Source organism: Geotrypetes seraphini, chromosome 1 (assembly GCF_902459505.1).
Source record: "Geotrypetes seraphini chromosome 1, aGeoSer1.1, whole genome shotgun sequence".
In the NCBI taxonomy this organism is placed as follows: domain Eukaryota; kingdom Metazoa; phylum Chordata; class Amphibia; order Gymnophiona; family Dermophiidae; genus Geotrypetes; species Geotrypetes seraphini.
The window spans coordinates 503,473,697-503,500,154 of NC_047084.1; the positions used below are offsets into that span (position 1 = coordinate 503,473,697).

Genomic DNA, 26,458 nt, shown 5'->3' on the forward strand with positions numbered 1-26,458 from the left:
TAGTGAGTATGGAATTTTGATATAGCCTAAGGTCAGATTTGTCTAAGGTACATCCCTTTCTGCTTGGCGAAGTACTAGCATATGTTCTGAAACTGGTGGACATTTTCAGAGCAGATTCCACCAGGAGAGCTGATGCTGGAGCCGGAGGCTCATCAAATCCTTGAAGCCACAGGAATTAGTAAGGGTGTCTCTCAAATCTTCAACATAGCATCTGTCATTACATTATGGGAGCTTCAAATAGTCCTTGGAAATCTGTTTATATCCCAGTGCATCGAAGAGCTCTGTTCTTGGTTCTGACTCAGATCCCATCTTAATGGGCAGAGCCTGTACCATCTGCCTTATGAATCTAGTAAAAGATAAGCTCTAAGGGGGGGGGGGGGGGGTGATGATCTTCTAGGTGGTGATGGGTCTAAAGAGATACCATAAGATTCTGGAGTTGATAGTTCTGAGTCAGAGTCATATTCCTCAATGCCTGGTGTGTAGACAATGATAGTCTAGAGTATTGACCTCTAGAGGAATGCTGACATCAAGAAAAGCGTCGGTTATGGTGGTGAGGCAAGCGTCGAGAAGTACTCGTGGATCTTCTTCGATGCTGGTCCAACATCGAATGAGAGAAGGTACTTCGACCCCTGGATGATCTGGCCCTTGATGTCTGATGATGATGAATAATGTGTGATCTAGCACCTGAAGGCCTCTTAAGAGTGATGCTCAGGCTGGGCCAGTACTGATGAAGTCTAAGTAGGAGCTTGGGCTGTTTACATATTTTAGTATGATAGCCAACTCCTTTTGTATTACGAATGGCGTTCAATAATTTATCTACCTTAGTAGGAAAGTTTGCAAAACATTTTGTTTTATTTTTCAATATGATCCACAATTAGATGGGAGCCACATCTCACACGCTTCCGATGGGTTTACCTCACAAAATATTAATGAGACTCCCTCCAAACTGTCCAATGTAATTGTAGACACATTTGCTCTTATTTCATCCATTATAGAACAAAAAATTGTGACCATAGCACATGAAGAATATAGGTTGGGAAAGAATATTTCCTGGACTATGGTCTGTGATCACGCTTAATACTATCTTAAAGGAAATTCTGATCACAGCTAAGTTAGGCCACTGGCTACTATCCCATGTCCAGATGGCTAATATTAAATTACCTGAATTTGCTATAGCTCACCTTGATTGATGAACAGTGCTCCAATCTGTTCACCACAAGGACGGTCTATCATTACTTTCATCCCATGGTCAGGACACCATACTGGGTGAATTTGTATGACAGACATCTTAAGAGACCCCTAATGAAGGCCAAGAGCTGAAACACTGGCAGTGTTGGGTCTTTTTAGTGAATAAAGAATCATCTTTCCCAGTTCTATTGGTGTGTACACTCTTTTGTGGGTGTTGGAAACCACAAACATAACATAGCCCCTTCAAACTTGTGCGTGCCACATGTATATACATATGTGTATCAGCTTTTCTACAACTGCCACTAAAATTCACATGGCTATTTACATGTACAAATGCCAAAATAGCCTTCTAAAAATACCCCCTTAAGGTCTAATTCATCATAGTTTTCTCTTAGTGTGCATCTACAGGATAAAACTGCATGAATTTTTCTCCATTTTGTTTTGTGAAAGCCGTTACAATAGTTTCCTTCTTTAGTATTCTTCAATTTATAAATATATTTCCATAAATTCCTTTTAAAATGGTGTTGGCTAACATTTGGGAGTTTATATACTGATCAAAAGAGAATGCTTATCTAATCTGCCCAATTCAGATTCAATCTTGGTCTGTATCAGCTAATATTTACTGTGAATACTATAAAAAAAAATCCATTTTGGATATAAAACTATTCTATGAAGAATACTAAGCTAATTATATCTGATATTACTGCTGACATATTTATGAACTTAGCAAAACAAACATTAGTCCCATCTGAAAAAACTGCCTGGTCAGGTCCAACTGATGCTGCACTGCTGGTTATTAAATATATCAGTTTTACACCTGAGCTAGAAAATATGAATCAAACTGGGTTATCATCTAAGCACTTCTCATTTAGTAAAAATAGAACTTAACTAGTGTATGGCTTATAAACTGGAAAACACTTATGCTCTAGGTCATACCTATTCTTGAGACATTGGAAGTAGAAGTATGAATCAATCTGGTCTCAACCTATCAGAAATTACTCCCATTCCTTTGTCAAATCCTTGTCAGAGGTTCAACTTGTAGTATCTGACCTTCAGAGAAGTTCTGTAGAGTACATTCTAAGGGATGTAATGTGAGAATAATCTAAAATGAAAAGGGTATATCTCTATCTGGTTCCCCTCTTATAGTTATGAAAAATTCACATATTATTTTAATAATAAGAAATGAGATTTTGGGGCCCAAAGTGTAATGCAACTATCCTCTTTAAATATCTAAATTTATAACCACTACTATAGTGGAAGAAAAACATCACATACTCTCCCCTTTAAAACAAAACCCAGCTGCCAACTGGGCTTGGAGCCATCTCAAAAAACAGACAAGAAACTTCACGGTATGTTTACAACCACAGAGAAAAACTGAGAATTCTAAGGTTGCATAATGCCCTTAAGGGGCAGAACATGCCACTCTACCTTGTTTTTTCTGTTTCCACCCACTGGTTCTGGACTGTTATGGTTTGCACACTAAGGAAATCAGTCTTTGAATTTTACATCCTACATTTTTTTCCTAATGCCAAATAGCAAAATTACTCACATTCAATAGTTGCTCACCATTGACCAGAGTTTCTCAACTTCTTCAAGCTAAGTACCCCTAAATCTAACAAATATCAACCGAGTACCCTTGCACAAGCTCTGCCCCAGACCCACCCCCCATAATAATAGTACTAATTGTAATGCAATTTCTTCCATTCGTTTTTCATATACACACAATACGAGGGCCGTTCAAAAAGTATCAGACTTTTATTCAAAATACTCATATTCAGATACAACAATCTTATACTAATCTCCTTCAAAGTAGTCCCCTTGGGCTGTCACACACGTCTTCCAACGGTTCTGCCACTGTCAGAAGCAACGCTGAAATGGCTCTTTTGAGATTGCTTGCAACTGGTCTGTCACATTCTGCATGATGTCTTCTCTTGATTGAAATCTGGTCCCTTTCAGGGGCATTTTCAGCTTGGGGAAAAGCCAGAAGTCACAAGGAGCCATGTCAGGAGAGTAGGGAGCCAGAGGAATCACAGGTGTGTTGTGTTGGGCCAGGAAATCCGTATCAAATGTGAAGAATGGGCAGGTGCGTTATCGTGATGGAGCTGCAAATTACCCGCTGCCCACAGGTCCGGTCGTTTGCGTCTCACAGTGTTATGAAGGTAACGCAGAACCTCTTGGTAGTACCCCTTGGTGATGGTTGTGTCGTGTGGTACGTACTCGCCACTGGAGTTAAAGAAGACGGTCAGCTTGACTGACATTGCTGCGGACCTGCCTTGTTTTTTATGGGCCTTGGGGATGTTGAATGCATTCATTGTGATGACATCAACTTGGTTTCTGGGTCATACCCATAAACCCAGGCCTCATTGCCAGTGATCACTGTGCTGAGGAAGTTGGGATCACTGCTCACAATCTCCAGCATGTCCTGTGCGATCTCCAAATGAAGTTGCTTCTTCTCTATCGTCAGCAGCTTTGGCACAAACTTCGCTGAAATTCTCCTGAAGCTCAAATCCTCAGTCAAAATGGAATTAACAGATCCAATGCTGATGCTCGCCTTGTCTGCAAGTTCTCTGATCATGATTCGACGATCCTGATCACCAGGGTCCTCACTTGGTCAATGACGATCTCATTTCTGGGCGTTGAGGGCCTACCAGAACATGCTTCACTCTCCACTGATGTGCAGCCATCTCTGAAGTGATTGTACCACTCCTTTATCTGTATGGTGCCCATTGCTTTGTCCCCAAAGGCCTGTTAAATCTTGTGGATCATTTCCACTTGGGAATCACCAATTTAATGCAGTAGCGTAGTTCAACTTTTTCTGTCATTTTTTTAAAAACGAAAATTCGACGGCGCTCACTTACACTTCCTCACTCATCAGCGGTCTGCCGGTGACTTACAGCTTCTGTAGGCAGGAAAAAATTCAAGCATGTGGATTAGGATCGCCTACATACTTGCACCAAAACACGCCTCCCTAGCTTTATTTGTTTATGCAAGAAAAATTAAGGTCTGATACTTTTTGAACGGCCCTCGAATAATCTTATTAATACATAATGGTTAACCACAAAATTAAAAACCTACAAAGCACACTGTATATGCAGAGAAAATGTTAAATATCATTTATATTTGGGGGGAGGGGTTTCCAAAGAGGTCAAAGCAGATGACTTTAACAACTGTAGAAAAATAGACAAATATAGTGCAAAATATAGAGAGCAGATAAAAATTTTCACAACTAACATTTCGATCCTAAATTGGACCTCATTCCCTTCCTCAACCAACATCTCTCTCTGTCCTTCCACAAGTCAAGATCGAGAGAGAAACCCAGAGTCTATCTCTCCCACCCCCTCTACTGCCACATCCAACATTTCTCCCTTTTTCATCCCCCAGATCATGTGCAGCATTTTTCAGCATTGCCCACCAGCCCCATGCCCATTTCTCCTTCTATCACCCCTCTCAAGCACCATGCCACATCTCTCCCTCCATCACTATGTTCAACATTCCTCCTTCTTGCATCCCCTTCAATCTGTCCCTCTGTTCCCTCTCCACCATATCAAACTTTTCTCCCTTTCATCCTTCAATTCCCCATAGATCTCTACCTCACTCCTCTCTCTCTCTATTCCCAATTTTCATCTTTCGTTTCCCCATGTGCACCATCTCTTTCTCTCTCATTCACACTCATGCCCAACAATTCTCCCTTTCTATTTCCTCCGTCCCTCCTATGTCCCAAGTTAGTGCCCCCTTCTCCCTCCCTTGTGTCCCAAATTCATGCCCCTCCCATGTCCCAATGCACTCTTCCCCCACTCCTTTCTCCCACTATCATGTTGAGAAACTCTGCCAGACAGCAGAATAAATCAGACACTGGGTGGGCAAGGGTTTTTCTGAGTGTGCATGTTACCTGGAGAGTCTCCTCTTGAGGGGTTAGGCGTCAACTCCCTGGATAAGTGAGGCTGCATCTGTGTCTGATTTATCTTACCATCTATAGAAACCTCCCATTACATCTTGTTTTAAAGATAAAATTCAATTTTTCTAAAGAATTTTAGTTGGGAGAAAGAACAGCAAGATAAAAGTATCTTCCGTGACAACAGACATAAAAACAAAATTTGTGAAGAACATCCATACATGCTCAGAAAATCTATCTAGCTTTTTCTGAGTTCAGAGAAATATTCATGTAACTAGTATTTAAGCCCGTTACATTAACGCAGTGGTCTCAAACTCAAACCCTTTGCGGGGCCACATTTTGGATTTGTAGATACTTGGAGGGCCGCAGAAAAAATAGTTAATGTCTTAATAAAGAAATGACAATTTTGCATGAGGTAAAACTCTTTATAGTTTATAAAACTTTCCTTTAACAGTTAAAAGGAAAGATATATAAACTATAAAGAGTTTTACCTCATGCAAAATTGTCATTTCTTTAATAAGACATTAACTTTTTTTCTGCAGCACTCACATTTAAAGTTCAATATTTTTCTTTTTCAAAACTGGCACATTTCAATTACTAAATTGAAAATAAAATCATTTTCCTACCTTTGTTTGGTTATTTCATCAGTCTCTGGTTGCACTTTATTCTTCTGACTGTGCATCCAATACTTCTTCCCTTCTTTCAGCCTCCTGTATGCTTCCTCTCCTCCAGACCTCATTCCCTCCCCCAACTTTTTATTTCTTTCTCTATGTCTGTCTTTCTCTGATTCCGTGCCCCATTTTTTTGCTTTGTTTCTGGTTCCCTGTCCCCTCTCCTTCTTTCTTTCTTCCTTCCTTCGTGCCCCATTTTTTGCTTTTTTTTCTGGCTCCCTGTCCCCACCCCACCTTCCTTCTTTCTTCCTTCCTTCCTGCCCTCCCCCATGCCACCGCCGCTGCGGAATAGGCCGCTGCCGCTAACGGGAATAGGCCGTGATCTCCCTGCTTCTCTTCTACACGGGGCCGACCAACTCTCGCTGCCCGACGTCAATTCTAACGTCGGAAAGGACGTTCCGGGCAGCCAGGCAGCGATTGGCTAGCCAGAACATCCTCTCGACGTCAGAACTGACATCGGGCCGTGAGAGTTGGTCGGCCCCGCAGGGAAGAGAAGCAGGGAGATCAAAGAACACGGTGCCGGCCTGATCCCCGATGGCAGCAGGGAGGGAAGGGAAGCAGGTTGGGCACCACTGCTCTAGACGAGCCGCGAGCCGCACTCTAGGGAGAACAGTGGACCGCCCCCCCCCCCCTTGGTATGCCACTGGAGCAGCAGCGTGTCTGGCCGGCTCGTTCGTTCAAAGCCGCGGGTGGCGGCTCCTTGCGAGATCCGTGCCTGCGTCTGAAGCCTCTCTGATGTTGTGACATCAGAGAGGCTTCCAATGCAGGAGTGGATAGTGCAAGGAGCCACCAACCCGCGTCTTTGAACAAACGAGCCGGCTGCTGCTCCAAAAGGAAGAGAATGATCGCCTCCAGACTGCGGGCCGCAAATAAAACCTGGAGAGCCACATGCGGCCCGCATGTTTGAGACCGCTGCATTAACGGGTGCTAGAATAGATGTGTAGACTTTTAGCACAAAGGGGTCGCTGAGGCGTTTCTTTCTTTCTTACTTTATGTTTTTTATCTCTCTCCCTGCCCCCCTTTCTTTCTGTCTCTGTCCCCCTGTGTGTCTCTGTCTCTTTCCTGGCCCCCTGTCTTACTGTCTCTCTCCCTGACTGTCTGTCAGTCTTTCTTTGTTTCTGTATCTTCTCCCTTCGCGAGTATGGGGCAGTTGTAGGCGCGCATGCGCACTCCTTCCGGCCACGGAAGGTAGGAGTGTGCATGCGCCGCTTAGGGTTTTATTATCTAGACATTAAGCCCGTTACATTAACGGGTGCTAGAATATATGTCTGCCTGCCTCCCTCCCACTGACTCTCTCTCTCTCCCTGGCCCCCTTTCTCTGTCTGTCTTTCTGTCCCTCTCCTTGCCCCTGTGTCTTTCTTTCTTTCTGTCTCCCTCCCGCTGTCTGTCATTTTTCCCCATTTCCCTGTGCAGCAGCATTTCCATCCCACTTCCCTATGCAGCAGCAACAGCATTTCCCTCCTATCCCCCCCTTTCCTGTGCAGAAGCAGCAGCGGTATTTCCCTTTCCCTCCAAGTCCCTGTATAGCAGTAGCAGCATTTCCCCCCCCCCCCCCCACTTTCCCTTCTCTTACCGCGATCTGGCCTGCTCCGTTCGGTCCCTCCCCCTTCTTTTACTGCCGTTGTTCTACTCGATCTGGCCCTGCTCCTGACCCTCCCACCGCCGACAAACCTTTGGGCTCCAGCCGCGTAGGCAGCACTTTAAACAAGCTGCTTCACGGCCTTTTACTGTAGAATTCCTCTCCCGCATCCGTCTCCGATGATGTCATCAGAGACGCGGCAGAGGAAATCGGCAGTAGAAGGGCGTGAAGCAGCGTGTTTATAGTGCTGCCTACGTTGCAGGAGCCCGGAGGTTTGTGGAGGGTCAACGGGCGGAGCGGGGCTGCTCTTCACCACTCAGTTGCTGCCACTGCCCCACAGGGCCGCGAGTGTGGGGCAGTTGTAGTCGCGCATGTGCACTTCTTCAGGCCACGGACATACGGAACACGCAAGTGGAAGTGCGCATGCACGGCTTAGGGTTTTATTATAGAGATTGCTGTCAGATACACCACTTCATTTGTCTGAGTGACTCATCCTGCTTATAAATGGAAACAATGAGCTACAAAATACATGCAACCAGAAATTAGTTTTCATTGAAAGGGGACCAAATGTTATTTATAAACATTTAAAAACTGTGCTATTCTGAAGAGAGTAGCTGTTTACCCGAATACAGTGGCTCACAAAGGAATCAATGTAGTCTTTAGCCTGGTGATTATTATATAGACAGCATCTGTAAGAAAAAGTATAGAGTAACAGCAACTGAAGCTTTGGCTGTTCTAAACAAGAGACTTATTTGTCTACAACTTTTAAAACTTACTTAGGAGATAAAACTGGAGGACTAACAAAAGATCTTAATGCGTCTTTCACCATGTCCTGCATTAGGTGTGTCCCAAACACTTTCTTGTTATCCACCAGAAAAGTAGTCTTAAAAGAAGAAAAAAAAAATCCTCATTATCTCCTAACACCCAGACCAGTCTATCAAATAAGAACACAACAAGAAGGTGAAGTTTCTAGCAGCCATAAGTAAATGCTTGATGGAATTACATTACATTAGTGATTTCTATTCCACCAATACCTTGCTGTTCAAGGCGGATTACAAAATAAGTTATCTGGCCATTTCCAGAGGGATTGAAGAGTAGAGCGAGTTACTTCCAAGAATTGGGATGAGTCTTGCGGTGTTAGTTTGTCTTCAATGATGTCTTGAATAGGATGGTTTTTATTTCTTTTCTGGACAATTTGTAGTCTGGAGTCGTTGTCATTAAATTGGAGAGTTGGTAGTCTAGTTTTGCTGCTTGTGTGGCTGGAAGGCCATCATACAGTTTTTTTTCTTTTGACGCCTCTCATTGGGGGATGCGTGTATGGTTTGCGAGTTTCCCTGTGTCTGGTTGAGGTAGTTTGGATTAGGCGGTTGTTTAGGTGGGCTGGGCTATCTCCGTTTATGGTTTTAAATAGTAGGCAGTAGAATTTGAATTGTACTCTTACTTGTATTGGGAGACAGTGTGAATCAAGCCGCCGTGATGTGGTCGTATTTTCTCAGTGAATAGATAAGTCTTAGCGCAGTGTTTTGAACTGTTTGTAGTTGTTTTATCTTGGTTGTGGGGCATGGGAGACAGAGTATGTTGCAGTAGTCTAGAAGACCTAGGACTAGGGACTGGACCAAGGGTTGGAATTGTGTTCTAAGAATTTTCGAACTTGCCTTAAGTTTCTCATGACTGCAAATGATTTTTGTATTGTTTTCTTGATTTGTGGTTGCATGGTACAGCATCTATCTATTGTCATTCCTAGAAGTTTTAGAGTGGGTTGTATGGGGTATGTGATTGAGTTTATTACTAAGTTTGTTATAGTTGGGGTTTTATTATTTTAGAGAATGAATTTTGTCTTGTCTGGGTTCAGTTTCAGTTTGTGATTATTCATCCATGTTGCTACTATTTCAAGTGTCCTGTGTAGTGTGCCTGTCATGGAGGACGTTGGTTGGTCAAAAGGAAGGAGAACGGTGATGTCGTCTGCATAGCTATAGGAGGTTAAGCCTAATTTGTCCAGGCAGGTGCCAAGGGATGCAATGTAGAGATTGAAGAGAGTTGGGGGTAGTGGAGATCCTTGGGGTACGCCGCAGGGGTTGGACCATGGTTTTGATTTTTCAATTTTCAACTTTACTCTGTAAGTTCTGGATTGTAGGAATCCTTGAAACCATGTGTGTACTTTGTCTGTGATTCCTATTGTATCTAATATTTGTAGTAGGATGTTGTGGTCCACCAAGTCAAATGCTGCTGGTCTTAAGGCTAGATTCACTAAGGACACCAATCGTGTCCCGACCGCTTTGCGACCCGATTGTTCCCCGACCCGATTCACTAACCTTGATGCCAATCAACCTCTGATCCGAATCGCGCATGCACATGAGGGAAATGGCATGCAAATACAGGAAGGCAGTGATTCACTAAACAATTTAAGGAACACCAACTGGGCTGGCTGATCAAAAAACAAGCGACTGGTGAGGACCAATCGCTTGAGCAAAAACCCTGCTCTCTGCCCCAACTTTTGCTGGCTCTCTGCCCCGACTCTTTTGCTTGCCGCCCTTCCCTGCAGCGCAAGCCCGAGCTCACGAGTAAAAAAGTTAAAACAAAAAAACCACGGACAGCAAACGCATGCGCAGACCATTTACAGGCAAGTAGATGGTCTGCGGGTGCGTCGAGATCACTCTCAGGCGATCTGTGCGGTTGGTTGGGGGTGTGATTATGATTGCCCTCGTTTGCATGAGGGCACTTCATGAATCAGCCCCCTGGCCATGGATCGGATCCGATCCCTTAGTGAATCTAGCCCTTAGAATAGACAAGGTGGTCCTCACTGAAATGCAAGATCTGGTGCAGCATGTAATGGTGGGTGGGGCTGTTTGGTAATAATTAGCACAATGAAATTAAATATGAAGTAATCACTTAGTGGCCCTTTAACAAGAGCTTCACATGAGTGTGATAAATGCAGTAAGCTCTAAGAAACCTAAAGGTATAAATAGGTTTCTTAGCATTTGGGGTGCACCAATTCCATTAACATGCTCTAAGCTTTAGTAAAAGGGCCCCCCTTCCTTTAAGAAAAACTAAAGCAGCATTTAACTTTAAAGAAGATATGATATAAATGAGGACATTCATTAGAAAGATACTAAAAATAACAGATACAAAATTTAGAAGTTTACAAAAAACAGACATTATTTAAAAATGTAATCACAGATATCCAGACCAAATGTATCCCACGATACTCCTGGCGAAATCCTGTGAGTGCAGAATTCCTCACTCCCTAAGGACACACAGAATTCAGTGTAGAGGAGGAAATTAACTGCTGCACAGCATGTCATTTCATCTTCTTGTGCCAGCTTAGATCAGACTGTTTATGTGAACCGCTATTTCACATGTGCAGAATTCTGCCAGTTGTAACATATTAGAAAAGGTTGAAAGATAACCAGCATGGCTAAATAGTGCAGTGAAAAAGGCTATTTAAGTCCAAAGATAATTAAAAAAGTGGATAACAGATTACAATGAAGAAAGCAGAAAAGAGCATAACCAAGTTAGATGTAAACATTAATAAGGCCAACGAAAAGGGAATTTGAAAAGATGCTACTTGCTATAGAGGAAAAACTCCTTTGCCAAGGAACACTCAAAGCATAAAGGATATAAGAGAGCACTAAATTAGTGCTTCTCAACCCTCTCCTGAAGTACACAGCAATTCAAGTTTTCAGTATCATCAGAATAAATATGCATATAATTAGACAGGTATGCTATACTTTCACAATTTGCAAATCTGCCTCATGCATATTGAGCATGGGGCATTGACGCCATTTGTGAAAGCTTCAGGTATGAAAATAATTCTACATGCAAAATGACACCAGCGCAAGGTTTTAAAATTATAACCAGGATTTATTGAATTATTGGTTCTATTTTCCCATTATTAGATCAAAAGAATAGCATAATTGCTTACGTTGCGCTCATGGGAGATCATCATCGTGGCCAAAGACTGGCCTTCTCACAATGGTCTCGTCTTTCTATCTCATTACAGTCTATTATATAACTTTTGGTTTAGTGACATCATCAAGTTTGACGACCGATAACATTTCTCTGGGTGGTCTTAAAGTTTAGACAAAGAAACATTCCTCCATGTTTAAAAGTTATACAAAGTTTTCAGAAAATTACTTTTGATTTCTGAATTAACATTATAACATTCAAGAGAATCTATAATTATTAACATGGTGCTGATAAATTCTCAACCTCTCCCTAAATTGACAGTAACTTTAGTCTGGAAGAGGAAAGCTGACAGCTTCATGTTACACACAGTGATAAGCATGGGCTTCCAATGCCCCCCCTTCCTATGCTGGAGACTGACTAATTATTTCCAGATGTTGTGCTCAAGAGTTTTTCTTAATGTTTATGCTTATAAAACCATTTATATTTCCACATATCACATCCATGGGCCCCAAACATTCATAATTTCATTCATATCTTGGCCATTCATACTTTATACATTTTATATCTCAGTTTGGAATATGGAATCTAATATGCTTTTTCTAACTGGTCTAAGCACATCTGTTTTCAATTAGAACCACGAGGCTAAAGGCGGGAAGCTGAACAAAGAACAGAAACTATTCACTGGCACAAGATGCTGGCCTAAGACAGGACAGTCATAGTACATACAAAGAACCTAAAATGGATTCCATGTAATCCTGATTTCCACCATGATTTGGCTCAACAGCAAAGTACATACACAGATATTATTATGCTTTCCCTTATATTAATCCTTAGTATGTTTTTTCTTCTGGCCTTAGCTACATTATTTTTAAATGTTTTATTCACCTATTTTTCGTACGCTTCTATTTGGGCGTGGTCCTTAACTAACACAGATGTTTGTCTAACTAGAATTACCCAGAATCATACGAAAAACTACAAAAATACTGCACTATCATGCTTCTGACCTCCATTGCATCGTACCATAAACAGCACGCTGGCCACCACGAGCCACGCGCCACGCGCCATGCGCCACGACTCAATATTCATTGCAGTAACTGGAAATTCAACCAACTAGGCATCCAAGGTGTTAAGGGGTACAGAGGACAAGACCATGGTAAAAGCTTAAATAAATTCATTGCTTCACTATTTACTAAATAGGATAATGTACTGCAGTTGCTGTATTAATCCACTTGGAAGTATAGAAATAAAGATTTCTATATTGTGATAAAGAAACACAAGTAGGTAGGAGGAAATATACTAAGGGTAACACAGGAAGAGAGGTCCTTCCTAAGGTATTGGGCCCATCAACCCCACTGAAGACGACAGGGTAGTGGCTGACCTTAGGCCCACACCAAATTACCCCCCTCTAACAAAAGGGCAGAGCTCTATTTCACTCTTTCATATCATGTGGATAAGTGTAAGGTGATGCACGTCAGTAACAAAAATCTTATACACGAATACAGGATGTTCGGTGCATGTACTTGGAGAGAACACCCAGGAAAGAGATTTGGGAGTACTAGTTGACAAGTTGATGAAGCCGTCTGTGCAATGTGTAGCGGCGGCGAAAAGGGTGAACAGGATGCTAGGAATGATTAAGAAGGGGATCACAAACAGGTAGATTTATGGGTATAACAAAGTTACGTGCATATCTTAGTTGCTAGGGAAATCATAAACACCTTTCCTGATTCAGCAATCTTTGCCTACTTATATGAAACAGAGACCAAGACTATATGAAATATTTTATTATAGAAATAGAAAAATATAATTCATAAGCTAGCAGCAAATAACTAATTATTGTTCACAAAATATCCGAATACATAAATGAAACACAGTACATAATTATCACACAACACTTGCTAGATAAATGAATAACTAATTCTTACACACACTAGATAATTCCTTATAATAATTCCTGATTAGCAGCAATCTAAAAAATAGCTTATCACCCCAGGAACTTCACTTTCCTTGTCCCATAAACAATAGAATTCTCTTATTTAATCCCAGCTGAAAATATAGATAATTTCCTTTTTCTCACCATCAGATTAGGCCTTGGCACAGAATCAGGGAGATGGAAGTCGTCTTCTTCTCAGCGCGGAGGATATGAATTCTCTTGATCAGGAATAAAAGTCCGTCAGTCACTGGAACAGCGGTAAATTAGGTTGTCAGCAACAGTTCCCTTATGTGATATGAATACCAGGTCTGGATAAAAGTCCTGTTCCTTCACTCCCTGGAAGAGAGCTAATCACAAGAGGTACTTTTCAGGCCTTAATTATTATGGAAGATGTGCAGAGAATCCAATGTTAAGATGCAAGCTTCCTTACACCTCAGCAGAGAATAATCCTAATTAGGCACCTTCTCCTAAGGTTTAGTCAGATGACCTCTCAGGACCAATCCAGAAACAGAACTTGGATCAATAGCCTTTCTGTGTAAAGTCCCGTGCAGGCTACGAAACAGAGGCGCCTTCAAATATAAGAACAGCCCTAGAGCAAAGCCTCCCCCAAGATTCACACAGACTGAGCATGTAGGCATAGTCGAATGTCCTTGACTAGAATACAGTTCTAGTACATACCCAGAATGCATCAGCAGGCATAAACAGCAAAGATGTTTTCATCTTTGTCTTCTTGCAGACAATGGTTCATGCTGGAAATATAGTTCAGGCTTAGTGACATCATAGAGGTCTAACCTTCAGGTGTAAAGAAGGAAACACTCCTACAGATTGGAGAAGATTATCTTGCCGCTGTACCGGGCCATGGTATGCCCCCAGCTGGAATACTGTGTCCAGCACTGGTCGCTGTACTTGAAGAAGGACACAATACTGCTCGAAAGGGTGCAAAGAAGAGCGACTAAAATGGTTAAGGGGCTGAAGGAGTTGTCGTACAGTGAGAGATTAGAGAAACTGGGCCTCTCCTCCCTTGAAAAGAGGAGACTTGATCGAAACATTCAAGATAATGAAGGGAATAGATTTGGTAGATAAAGACAGGTTGTTCACCCTCTCCAAGGTAGGGAGAACAAAAGGGCACTCTCTAAAGTTAAAAGGGGATAGATTCCGTACAAATGTAAGGAAGTTCTTCTTCACCCAGAGAGTGGTGGAAAACTGGAACGCTCTTCCAGAGGCTGTTATAGGGGAAAACACCCTCCAGGGATTCAAGATGAAGTTAGATAAGTTCCTGCTGAACCAGAACGTACACAGGTAAGGCTAGTCTCAGTTAGGGCACTGGTCTTTGACCTAAGGGCCGCCGCGTGAGCGGACTGCTGGGCACAATGGACAACTGGTCTGACCCAGCAGCGGCAATTCTTATATTCTTATAATCTTTTATTTCTATTCATTACACTGGACAACAAAATTTTTGCTTCTTCAACACTTTCGGGTGTATCTTACAGATTTTTGGCTGCTGATCACGAAAATAATGTTTAAAATTACATATCACATACCGTTTTAACAAAAAAAGTACTTTTTTACAATTTCTTTTAATACTTTCAGCATAATGTCCATGGAAATGATGCAGTCTGGGCATGCCTGGTTGATGGATGCTGTCTGAAAAGGCTATATAAAAGCAGTTTGCATACAAGGATCATCTTCATTACGTGTGTCAGTTCGAGTATATTTTGATACTTCAAGGCATACTTCAAGAGGGCATGGCTTGGAGATGCATCTCAATGGTCAGGTGAGGGATAGGCTCCGTAATAACAGTCATAAAAAGTTAATTTTTTTTTTTTTTAACTGAAAGATCTTGTTGAAATATGGCATCGAGTAAGCAAATGAAAGGTGATTCAAGCAGTACAGGATCAGGAAGTGTGAAAAGATCTAAACCGGAGCCAGCAACTCCGTCAAAGGACGAAAATAGAGACATTTTAATGGAACTTCGTCAAATCAAAGAAATAGTGTCTGACAACGCTTTGAAGTTAAAGGAAGTTATAGAGAAAGTCGCTATCCTCACTAAACGTATCCAGCTTGTCGACATTAAAGTAGATCAATTGGAGAAACGGACTGAGGTGACAGAGGCAGAAGTGTAACAGTGATGGGGGACTTCAACTACCCGGGGATTGACTGGAGTACGGGTCACTCCAACTGCGCTAGGGAAACAGGATTTGTAGAAGCTTTGAGGGACTGCTTCATGGAGCAACTAGTCAGGGAACCGACGCGAGGGAGTGCTACTCTTGACCTCATCCTAAATGGATTAGGGGGGCCTGCAAGAGGGGTAGAAGTGGGAGGACCACTAGGCAACAGTGACCACAATGCGATCAGATTCACATTAGAAAGGGGGACACCCACAGTAAGGAGGACTGCAACAACTGCGCTCAACTTCAGGAAAGGGAACTATGCTGCTATGAGAGAAATGGTGGGGAGGAAGCTCAGAAACATCCTTAGGATGGAGACTGTAGGAAGCGCCTGGACCCTATTCAGGGACACCCTGCAGGAAGCTCAAAGAATGTACGTCCCCAGTTTCAGGAAAGGCGGCAAGAACAAGCGATCAAAGGACCCGGTTTGGATCTCAACAGAGGCAAAGAGGGCAATAAATGACAAAAAAGCATCCTTCCGGAGATGGAAAAAGGACCCAACGGAGGAAAATCACCAGGCGCACAGGAAAAGCCAAAAGGAATGCCACCGGGAGGTTAGAAAAGCAAAAGGGAACTACGAAGAGGGGCTGGCCAGGGAGGCGAAGAACTTCAAGGCATTCTTCAGTTACGTAAAGGGGAAGCGACCAGCGAGAGAGGAGGTGGGGCCGTTGGATGATGGGGATAGGAAGGGAGTGATTAAGGAGGATAAAGAGATAGCTGAGAGGTTGAACACGTTCTTCTCGTCGGTTTTCACGAGAGAAGACACATCTAACATACCGGATTCAGAGGAGCTCATAAGTGGGGAACAGGCTGAAAAATTGGAACACATAGAGGTAGGTAAGGAGGATGTCCTCAAACAGATAGACAGGTTAAAATGCGGCAAATCGCCGGGCCCAGACGGGATCCACCCAAGGGTTCTGAAGGAACTAAAACAAGAAATAGCGGGCACAATCCAGCATGTTTGCAACCTATCCTTGAAAACTGGAGAGGTACCAGAGGACTGGAAACTGGCGAATGTCACACCTATCATCAAGAAGGGATCGAGGGGTGACCCCGGGAACTACAGGCCGGTGAGCCTGACTTCAATTACAGGGAAGATGGTGGAAGCTATGATCAAGGATGGTATTTGCGAGCACATCGAGAGAAATGGCCTACTGAGAACAAGCCAGCACGGATTCTGTAAGGGAAGGTCATGCTTAACGAACCTTTTGTACTTCTTTGAGGGAATAAGCAGCCAGGTGGACAATGGGGAACCCATAGACATCATTTACCTCGATTTTCAAAAGGCTTTCGACAAGGTGCCACATGAAAGGCTGCTTGGGAAGCTGTGGAACCACGGGGTGGGAGGGGATGTGCACAGATGGATCAAGCACTGGTTGTCGGGTAGACTGCAGAGGGTTGGAGTAAAGGGACAATATTCTGACTGGCAGGGAGTCACGAGCAGTGTGCCACAGGGATCGGTGCTGGGGCCGTTACTCTTCAACGTATTTATCAATGACCTGGAAAAGGAGGCAAAGTGCGAGGTTATAAAATTTGCAGACGATACCAAACTGTGCGGCAGAGTTAGATCCAGGGAGGAGTGTGAGGACCTGGACAAGCTGGAAGACTGGGCAAACAAATGGCAAATGCGCTTTAACGTGGAAAAATGCAAGGTCATGCATATAGGGGAAAAAAACCCGTTGTTCAACTACAAATTGGGGGGGGGGGGATTGCTGGGAGACAGCAGTCTAGAGAGAGACTTGGGTGTGCTGGTGGATGCATCACTGAAGCCATCTGCGCAGTGCGCAGCAGCCTCGAAAAAAGCCAACAGGATGCTGGGCATCATAAAGAGGGGCATAACAAACAGGACGCGTGAAGTCATCATGCCATTGTATCGAGCGATGGTGCGTCCACATCTGGAATACTGCGTTCAATATTGGTCGCCGTACCTCAAGAAGGACATGGCGGTACTTGAGAGAGTACAAAGGAGAGCAACGAAACTGGTAAGAGGGCTGGAACACTGCCCATACGCTGAGAGGTTGGATAGGCTGGGGCTCTTCTCTCTGGAAAAGAGGAGGCTCAGGGGAGATATGATAGAGACCTACAGGATCATGAGGGGCATAGAGAGGGTGGATAGGGAAAGATTCTTCAGGCTGAAAGGGACAACAGGTACGAGGGGGCATTCGGAGAAACTGAAGGGAGATAGGTTCAAAACAAATGCAAGGAAGTTTTTTTTCACCCAAAGGGTCGTAGACACCTGGAATGCGCTACTGGAGGAAGTGATCAGGCAGAGTACGGTACAGGGATTCAAACAGGGATTGGACGGATTCCTGAAGGATAAAGGGATCGTGGGATACTGAGAGAGGTGCTTGGATGTAACATAGGTATAGAAAGCTAACCAGGTAATAAGTATAGAAACCCAACCAGCTCGTGCATGTGCAAGACCGAAGGGTTAGGACTTCGATGGGAAGATAGGACTCAATGGGAAACCAAGGTGGCAAGGGGGCCCCTTCTAGTGATTCAGACAGGTCGTGACCTGTTTGGGCCGCCGCGGGAGCGGACTGCTGGGCAGGATGGACCTATGGTCTGACCCGGCGGAGGCACTGCTTATGTTCTTATGTAAGCGATTCAATTTAAAATGGATCATAAGAAAATTGAAACACTGACGAGAGACCTTGAAGATTGTGCCAACCGAGAAAGGAGGAGCAATTTAAGAATAATTGGTTTACCGGAAGGGGTTGGAAAACTTCTGACCGAAAATTTTGCCTCATAAATCTAAATTTCCCTTGGAATTTGAAAGGGCGCACAGGATCCCTACACGGAAAACCAGCAGTCAAGCGGGGCCACGTCCATTAATTTTTAAATTATTGAGATACCAACAAGTTATGGAGGTGTTTCGCTTGGCAAAAGAAAAGAAAAACCTAAAATGCCAAGAGTCTAGGATCCATATTGTACCCGATTTCGAAAGGGCTACTGCATATAAGAGGAAGAAGTTTTTGGAGTTACGTCCACAGTTAAGAAATCTCGAAGCCAAGTACGTGTTATTATATCCTGCAACAATGCGGGTTACATATGCTAATAAAACATTAAATTTTGATGACCCAGAAAAATTGTAAGAGTTTCTTAACCAAAATGAACAGCCGATATCTTCTTGAAAAAGGAAAAAAAAGAAAAAAGGAAAATAAGAAAAAAAGGAAGCTTTTCTTCAGATGGTCAAATATATATGGAGTGATGTTTATTTCGTTTAACATAGCAATATTTAACTCTGATCTTGTCGATCCTGATATTTTACAATAAAAATCAGCTTTTAGGGAAAAGGTTGTGGAAGTCAATTTAAACTTCACAATTAACGGTTTCTGATGCGAGACATAATGGATCAGCAATTCTTTTTAGAATGGCAGATTCGTTAGGTTCAAGAAAAGAGCTTATACCATTAAGTTAGTTTATCACTTCTTTTCTAAGGAGATTAAACCCTTTAAGGCTCTTGGATTAAAGTGATATTTGGGCTTTTGACACTGGAAGAAAAAGGCTACAGATCCTTGTGTAGAGAAATATTGTGCTAAATATTAATGGTTTGATAGCGAATGACAGTGATTTATTAATGCTGCTATCAACATAGGAAAATATGCATGCACGATATTAACAATTGAAGATAACATTTACCATATGATTCTGGTTTCTGCCCAAATAACTTTATCTGTAAGAATTCTTTATCTGACAGATATTCTTGAAAAGGAAATAGACATTCTTCAGATAGGAGGAACTGGTTTGCTCCCTGATAGTGCTCAAACCATGGTTTTCTGATACCATTGTCTCGCCTAGAAAATCTTTACTTCCAGGATCAAAATAATCTTTTGCTTAAGCTTTATGTGGAAACAAATATATGCAAATTATTAGATGTATAGTATATATGTATAGTATTATAGAAGTTTTTCTTTAAAAATTGTGATGTTTTAGATACTTTGTATCAACATGGAAGTTAATGATAATAAATTGCGAGATAACTTCTAAGATTGTGGGGATGGATAAAAGATATGTAGAAAAATTTCAAATATACATTAAGGAAATCTTTTTCAAAATATATAGTTACATATATTAATTGTATGATTATACATAAAATAGTGGATTGAATATTTAAAATGAAGTTATACCTAAGTTTAAATAAATAAAATTTCTTCTAAAGTATATATAGATTAGAAAGAAGAATAATTATTAGGTTTGAATAATCACCTATTTATTCATTTATTTATTTTAACAATTTAGGTTTTATGAATGGGACTAATACAATTATTAACTGGGTAGAATTTATTTTTATGGGGTAAGTTATATAAACATTCAATATAGTAATGCTAATTTTTGAACTTTTTGTTTATTTTAATGATTTAAACTCATTAATTGATGGTTTCTCTTGAGAAAATCATTAGAAATAATTTTATAATGGATTGAATTTAATTTTATTGTTTCAAAGGAATGGAATGAGGTAGATCTATTTCACAGGGAATATTTAAATTTATAAATGTGATTTTTATTGGGATAAGGTCCTTAAGAATGACTAGGATAGATATATGGATGTATGCAGGATTGAATTAGTTAATTTTTGTTAGGAAATTTAGTCATTATAAATTGCATAGTAAGGGAAATTGGAAGGATATAAATATGCATAATAACATGAGTAGTTAAGTTAAATGTGAAAATTTTACATATTAGATATTTTAAGGGAAAAATAGCAAATTCATATTTTGAATTTAATAATCAGAAGCATAGTATTATATAATCTTTATTGCATTTGTTGCATAGTATTATATCATCTTTAATTCATTTGTTGAAGATGTGGAATTTAAAAGATGTTTTAATTTTGTAATAATTCAAGAATTAATATATTGAAAGAAATAGATGTGTTTAAAATTAACATTATAGGAATTGGATAGCTTATTGTAATTAAATGAAAGGGTTTTTATTTTTGCCTGTAAGGAGTTTTTCGTCACCTGATTTTACATGTGCGTTACCAAGTTATCACTTTTAATTTGGGGAGGGGGGGGCAAGGGAGGTTTGGGGATATGGGAAGAAGGGATTAAGGGGGATGAGGGGTTTTATTCCAGGTTTTAAATTTGGGGAAAATGTGTATCTAGGGAAAAAATTATTGGATGATTATATGCTTGATAGGTAAATCATATAATGGATTTTAAAATAGTTTCATTAAATGTTAATGGCCTCAACCATCCGATTAAACGGAAAAAACGCTCTTATTTTTAAAACAACAGAATGTAGATATTTGTTATATCCAAGAAACACATTTGTCGGCCATAGAATCTTCAAAATTAGAGGGGGGTTGGGTAAAGCATTGTTTTTTGCCCCTGCTGTAGGAAAGAAGGCTGGAGTAGCTATATTAGTAAATAAGAAATGTACCGCAATGTTCAAATTGAATGATTCAGATCCTTTAGGAAGATGGTTACATATAGATATGAGCATGGGAAATACTACGGTGGCGCTTTTTAATGTATATGCCCCTAATTCGAATCAAATTGAGTTCTTCAAACATAGAAGCAGAGTTTGACGGCAGAAAAGGGCCGATGGCCCAACAAGTCTGCCCACACAATAACCCTCCCTCCCACTAGTCTACTCAAGACGAACCCTCCCTCTCTGAAGTATCCATCTATTGAGCAAAACCCCGTGGTACCCCCACCTGTTGGTCCCAAGACTCTACAACAGTTGGTACTACCACCGGCTTGCTTCTAATTTAGTAGTGGCTGGGGATTTTAACGCTGTTATGGATCCTTTGATGGATAAAAAAACCTAGTAAAATTATGAAATCATTAGGACTAGATAATTTTGCAGTCTTGTGACTTGAAAGATATATGGCGAATACTTCATTTTGGTGGGCGGGAATTTTCTTTTTGTTCCCATGTTCACAAATCCTTTTCAAGAATAGATTACATTTTTGTTTCAGACCAACTAGTTCAACAGACAACACAAGCCTCCATAGATCCAATTATTTTGTCTGATCATGGTGGGGTGTGGGTTGAATTTAAAACTGTTGATCAGGATAATAGTAGACCTGTATGGAGATTTGATATTTCATTGCTTGCAGATCTAAAATTTTGTGATGATTTTCAATTAAAAATGAATGAATATTTCCAAATTAATACCACAGAAGAAATCTCTATGGAAACCTTATGGGATGCTTTTAAGACAACCATGAGAGGACAAATTATTTCATTTTCGGCATATACTAGGAAACAGGTCAAAAGACAATTTACCAATTTGGAACAAGAAATTTATTTATTTATTTTTTTAAATTCTTTATTCACTTGAATTTCTTTCTAGTATAACATCAAATAAATAAAGTTATTCCCTTCCCACTCACCATTTCTAGATGGCTGTGTAGTAAATCTACTCACAAGCTAAGTACTATTACAATAATGACATAAGAAGATTCTTGTAGTAAACAGTTGTAGCAAATAATTACAGTAAAAGTAAAATTTAAAGAGATTAATAAAAGAATAAAAAGGACCGATGATAGCTCACATTAAAGTTATATGCCGAGAAGTGTTCTAATGGCAGTACAACTGTGAGTGCTTGAGTTCCATAATAATATTCTTTTATTATTAAAGTTATCAGAAACTTTGTGAATGAGATGTAAAGAACTGTGGCTCGAGCAGCAGCCTATATATATTGTGGTGCACAAGAAATTTTTGAAGGAGTTATTATCATATTTAACAAAAGCCATGAAAGATCCTTGGATGCAGAGAAGGCCTTTGATCGAGTAGAATGGACCTTTATGTATCAAGCCATGGATTGGTTCGGTATAGGTTCAGGATTTATACAAATGATTCAAACATTATATAGCTCCCCTGCTGATAGATTGTATATTAATAATAATTTTTTGGAACGTTTTAGTTTATAGAGGGGGGTTAGACAAGGCTGTCCCTTGTCTCCTTTGCTTTTTGATATTGCATTAGAACCCTTGTTATTAGCTATTCAGCAAGTGAAGGAGATACAGGGCATTCCTTATTCAGAATGGGAATACAAGGTCTCTGCTTATGCAGATGATATACTGCTTCATTTGAGAAATCCTGAAACAACCATTTCATGCTTATTAATAGAGAAATTTGGAAAATTTTCAGGATATAAGATAAATTGGAGTAAATCAGAAGTTCTTCCACTTAATGTGCATTGTACAAAAGATTTGTTTGATTCATTTCCCTTTCTATGGAAAGAGGATGGAATAAAATATTTAGGCATTTGGATTAAAAATACACTGGAAGAAACAATGAAAGTGAATGAAAATTTTTTTTTTACAGAAGGTAACAGAAATGTGCAAGCAATGGAATCCTTTACATCTGTCTTGGTGGGAGAGAGTTCAAATGGGTATGATACCAGTTTTTTTCAGGGGTCTTTTTATAAAAAATGAAATAGTATTCTAACAAAATTTATTTGGCTGGGTAAAATTGCTAAAATTGTTTTAGTGTCTCTACAAAAATCAATTACAGAGGGAGGGGTAAATTTTTCCAATTTTTATAGGTATCATCAATCCTATATTATGTGCCAGGGTATGTATTGGGTCCTCCCAGAGCTCATCGAAAATATCCCAGATTGGTTGTGGTTGGAATAGCGACTCATGTTTCCTCTACGATTATGCCATGTTCTTAGTGTTAAAATGCCTAGGTTATATAAAGAAACCAGAATATTAGTAGATACATGGAAAACTTTAAGATATGTGAATAATTTAACACCTATTCCAATACATAAATCAACAAATCAAACTATATGGCTGAACTCCAACATTCAAATTGGCGGATTTAAGATCATCTGGAAGTATTGGATGATAGCAGGTATACGTATTTTAGATGATGTTATATCTAATGGTAAGCTGCTTGACTTTTCACAGTTGCAACATAAATTTGGTCTTGATAAATCACAAAGTTTTAGATGGTTGCAACTGAAGCAGGCCATTCAAGTGGTGTTCCCTGAATGGAAAAATCTTAATAATCAATATAGTTTAGAGTTCTTATGCTTTCAGGTGGACTTTCTGGGACACCAGGCCGCACAGTGGTATAAATTGATATCTGGATTCATGAATAAAAAACCAAAAACTGGTCTTAGGGACATTTGGAGCATTGAGATTAAGCATGAAATTACTGCATTTCAATGGCCACGAATTTGGTCTTGGAGGATGAGGTGTGCAGTGTCTGCATCTCTGAGACAAACTTGTTTTTTTCTGTTACATAGAACATTCTGGACCCCTGTTCGTTTACAAAAATTGGATAGCTCTAAGTCTAATAGATGTTGGCATTATCATCTTGAAGCAGGGACTTTAGATCATTTATTATTCTATTGTCCATTTATTTTGGCTTTTTGGAAATCAATACGGGGCCAAATAAATTGTTTGTTAGAAAATCCGGTAGCATGTATGATACTGTATTATTTGGCATGTCAATGAGGGCTAAGAGTCAAATATCTTCAAAAAATAATAAGCTTTTACTTATTATGACAGGAGTTGCCATACAACAGATTACATGTAATTGGAAGAATTGGAATAGACTGAATTATAGTTTCTGGTGGAATTCTTTATGTCATATATATAAAATGGAAAGAACATTAGCCACATAGAAAGGGAATTTTAATAAATTTCAAGATGTTTGGGGGCCATTAACAAATTATTGTAATGAATAGATACCATTTTTCCCTTAATAGTAAAAATGTAAGAGTGTATGGGGGGGGGGGTAGTTTTTTGGTCTTTCATTAATAGTTGGATTGGTAGGAAAGAATTTCATATATTGGATACGTGTTTTGTATGTGTAATGATAAGGGTGGGAGAGAGGGGGATAAACTTTATTAATTTGATTATTGCAGAATTTCAAGTGTTGTATCCAAGTTAAAATGTTGTTCTTTCTGATGCACTTGTAAGTTATAAAAATGAATAAAGAATGTTAAAAAAAGGCATAGTATTGTCTATGCAAGTAACTTAATCAGTAAGCCAGTTAATTATTAATTGTGAAGGATGATTTGTGACAGCAGAAATGTTTCACTGATGTCACAACAGCTGTGATACATTCTGCTACATTTGTGGCGAGTACATGTTTAAGCCTCAAAGACATACCATGACTCGACTTGTTAAGAAAGCATATGAGCTATACTTCGGTTGTAAGATTGGTGATCAAGGCAAACCATGGGCTCCTCACATTTGTTGTGAAAGATGTGCTGTCGATCTTAGAGCTTGGCTCCGAAGTACTTGGAAGTCCATGCCATTTGCTATCCCAATGATATGGCGAGAACAGAAAGATCACTTGACACACTTACTTCTGTCTAACAAATGTATCTGGTTTCTCTGGTAAAAATTAATCAATTGAATTTCTTAATCTTCCTTCAGCCATGAGACCAGTGCGCCTCATGGTAATAGTCGTCCAGTACCAAAGTCACCAGAAAAACTGACAAAGAATCTGCAATGCACCAGCCAAGCACTGACATTGATCCTGATTTTGAATTATGTGTGTCTGGTGAGCCTCATCTTATAACACAGTCAGAATGAAATGGCCTGGTTAGGGATTTAGGTTTGTCAAAAGCAAAAGCAGAATTATTGGGTTCAAGAACATAAGAATTGCTGCTGCTAGGTCAGAACAGTGGTCCATCGTGCCCAGCAGTCCGCTCACGTGGCAGCCCGTAGGTCAAAGACCAGAGCCCTGACTGAGTCTAGACTCACCTGCGTACTTTCTGGTTCAGCAGGAAGTTGTCTAACTTTGTCTTGAATCCCTGGAGGGTGTTTTCCCCTATAACAGCCTCTGGAAGAGCATTCTAGTTTTCCACCACTCTCTGGGTGAAGAAGAACTTCCTTATGTTTGAACGGAATCTATCCCCCTACTATCAAAAACTCCACTGGCTGCCTCTGGAGGCAAGAGTTTTGTTCAAATTCGCCTGCTTTTGTTTCAAATCCATTATCGGTCTGGCCCCTCTATACCTGGTCTCCTACTTTAAACTAGATTGCTCCACCAGGCCTACACGCAGAATACGTATGTTTAACCATCGTACAATAAAAACTTGCTGATACAAAAGATTCCTTGACAGAACTCTTGCCTTCCAAGCATGTCAACAGAATGACTGGCTAAGCATCATCATCAAGCACTCCTCATCCTACCTCAGCTTCAGAAATCTAGTTAAAACCAACCTATTTAACCGATTTGTGACCAAGAATTCCTAAAGCCTTTCCCTGCTTCCCACTTACTTGTACAGTGGTACCTCGGTTTACGAGTGCACCGGTTTGCGAGTGTTTTGCAAGACGAGCAAAACATTCGCAAAATCAGCACCTCGGAAACCGAGCGCGCCTCAATTTGCGAGCGTTCCCCCTGCTAACCGGCACCCTCCCCCCACGGTCCGGCACCCCCCCCCCCGCCGCCATCGGGCACCCCCCACCGCGACCTGAGGTCCCCCAACCCACCCGAACCCTCTTCTTACTTCAGTGTAGCCTCCGCACCGGCACCGGCACTGGCACTAGCATGTCCTGCCGGTGCCCGAAGATCTGCCTCCTGTGCTGGGCCTTGAGCATGTGAACGTGAACTCTCAGGCCTTGAGCATGCGCACATGCTCAAAGCCCAGAACAGGAAGCAGATCTTCGGGCACCGGCAGGACATGCTGGTGCCGGTGCGGAGGCTACACTGAAGAAGAGGGTTCGGGTGGGTTGGGGGACCTCAGGCGCAGCGGGGGGGGGGGGGTGCCTGATGGCGGCAGGGGGGTGCCCAATGACGGCGGGGGGTGCCGGATCGCAGGGGGGGGGGGGAGGGTGCCAGTTCGCAGGGGGGTGGGGGCCTTCAGGGAGAGCAATGCCGGTTCTCGTGGGGGGGGGGGGAGCAATGCTGCTGTCCTCGGGGGGGGGGGGGGGTGGAGGGTGGGAACCTATCAAAGCGAGTTTCCATTATTTCCTATGGGGAAACTCGCTTTGATAAACGAGCATTTTGGATTACGAGCATGCTCCTGGAACGGATTATGCTTGTAATCCAAGGTATCACTGTAATAGATTCCACACAATGTGACCTTACTCTGCCTCCCCTTCCCCCTATCAATTTTCATGTAATCAAAGACTTTACTGCTTCTCCCGCTGAATTTCCAGCCCTTCTTACTGTAAACCGCCTCGACCTACTTCTTATTGTAAAC

The 26,458-nt window shown here is 41.2% G+C and overlaps 1 protein-coding gene across 3 annotated transcripts in view; it reads right to left on the minus strand.

Moving 5' to 3' along the window:
• Positions 1 to 26,458, minus strand: part of NAA35 (N-alpha-acetyltransferase 35, NatC auxiliary subunit) — a 356,679-nt gene that overhangs the window by 119,106 nt on the left and 211,115 nt on the right. For all 3 annotated transcript variants that reach the window (XM_033927824.1, XM_033927815.1, XM_033927834.1), the window contains exons 14-15: positions 8,107 to 8,213; positions 7,953 to 8,019 (exon numbers count right to left, since the gene is read on the minus strand). In XM_033927824.1, the coding sequence (XP_033783715.1) occupies positions 7,953 to 8,019; positions 8,107 to 8,213 (174 nt within the window). The remainder of the gene's footprint in view (positions 1 to 7,952; positions 8,020 to 8,106; positions 8,214 to 26,458) is intronic.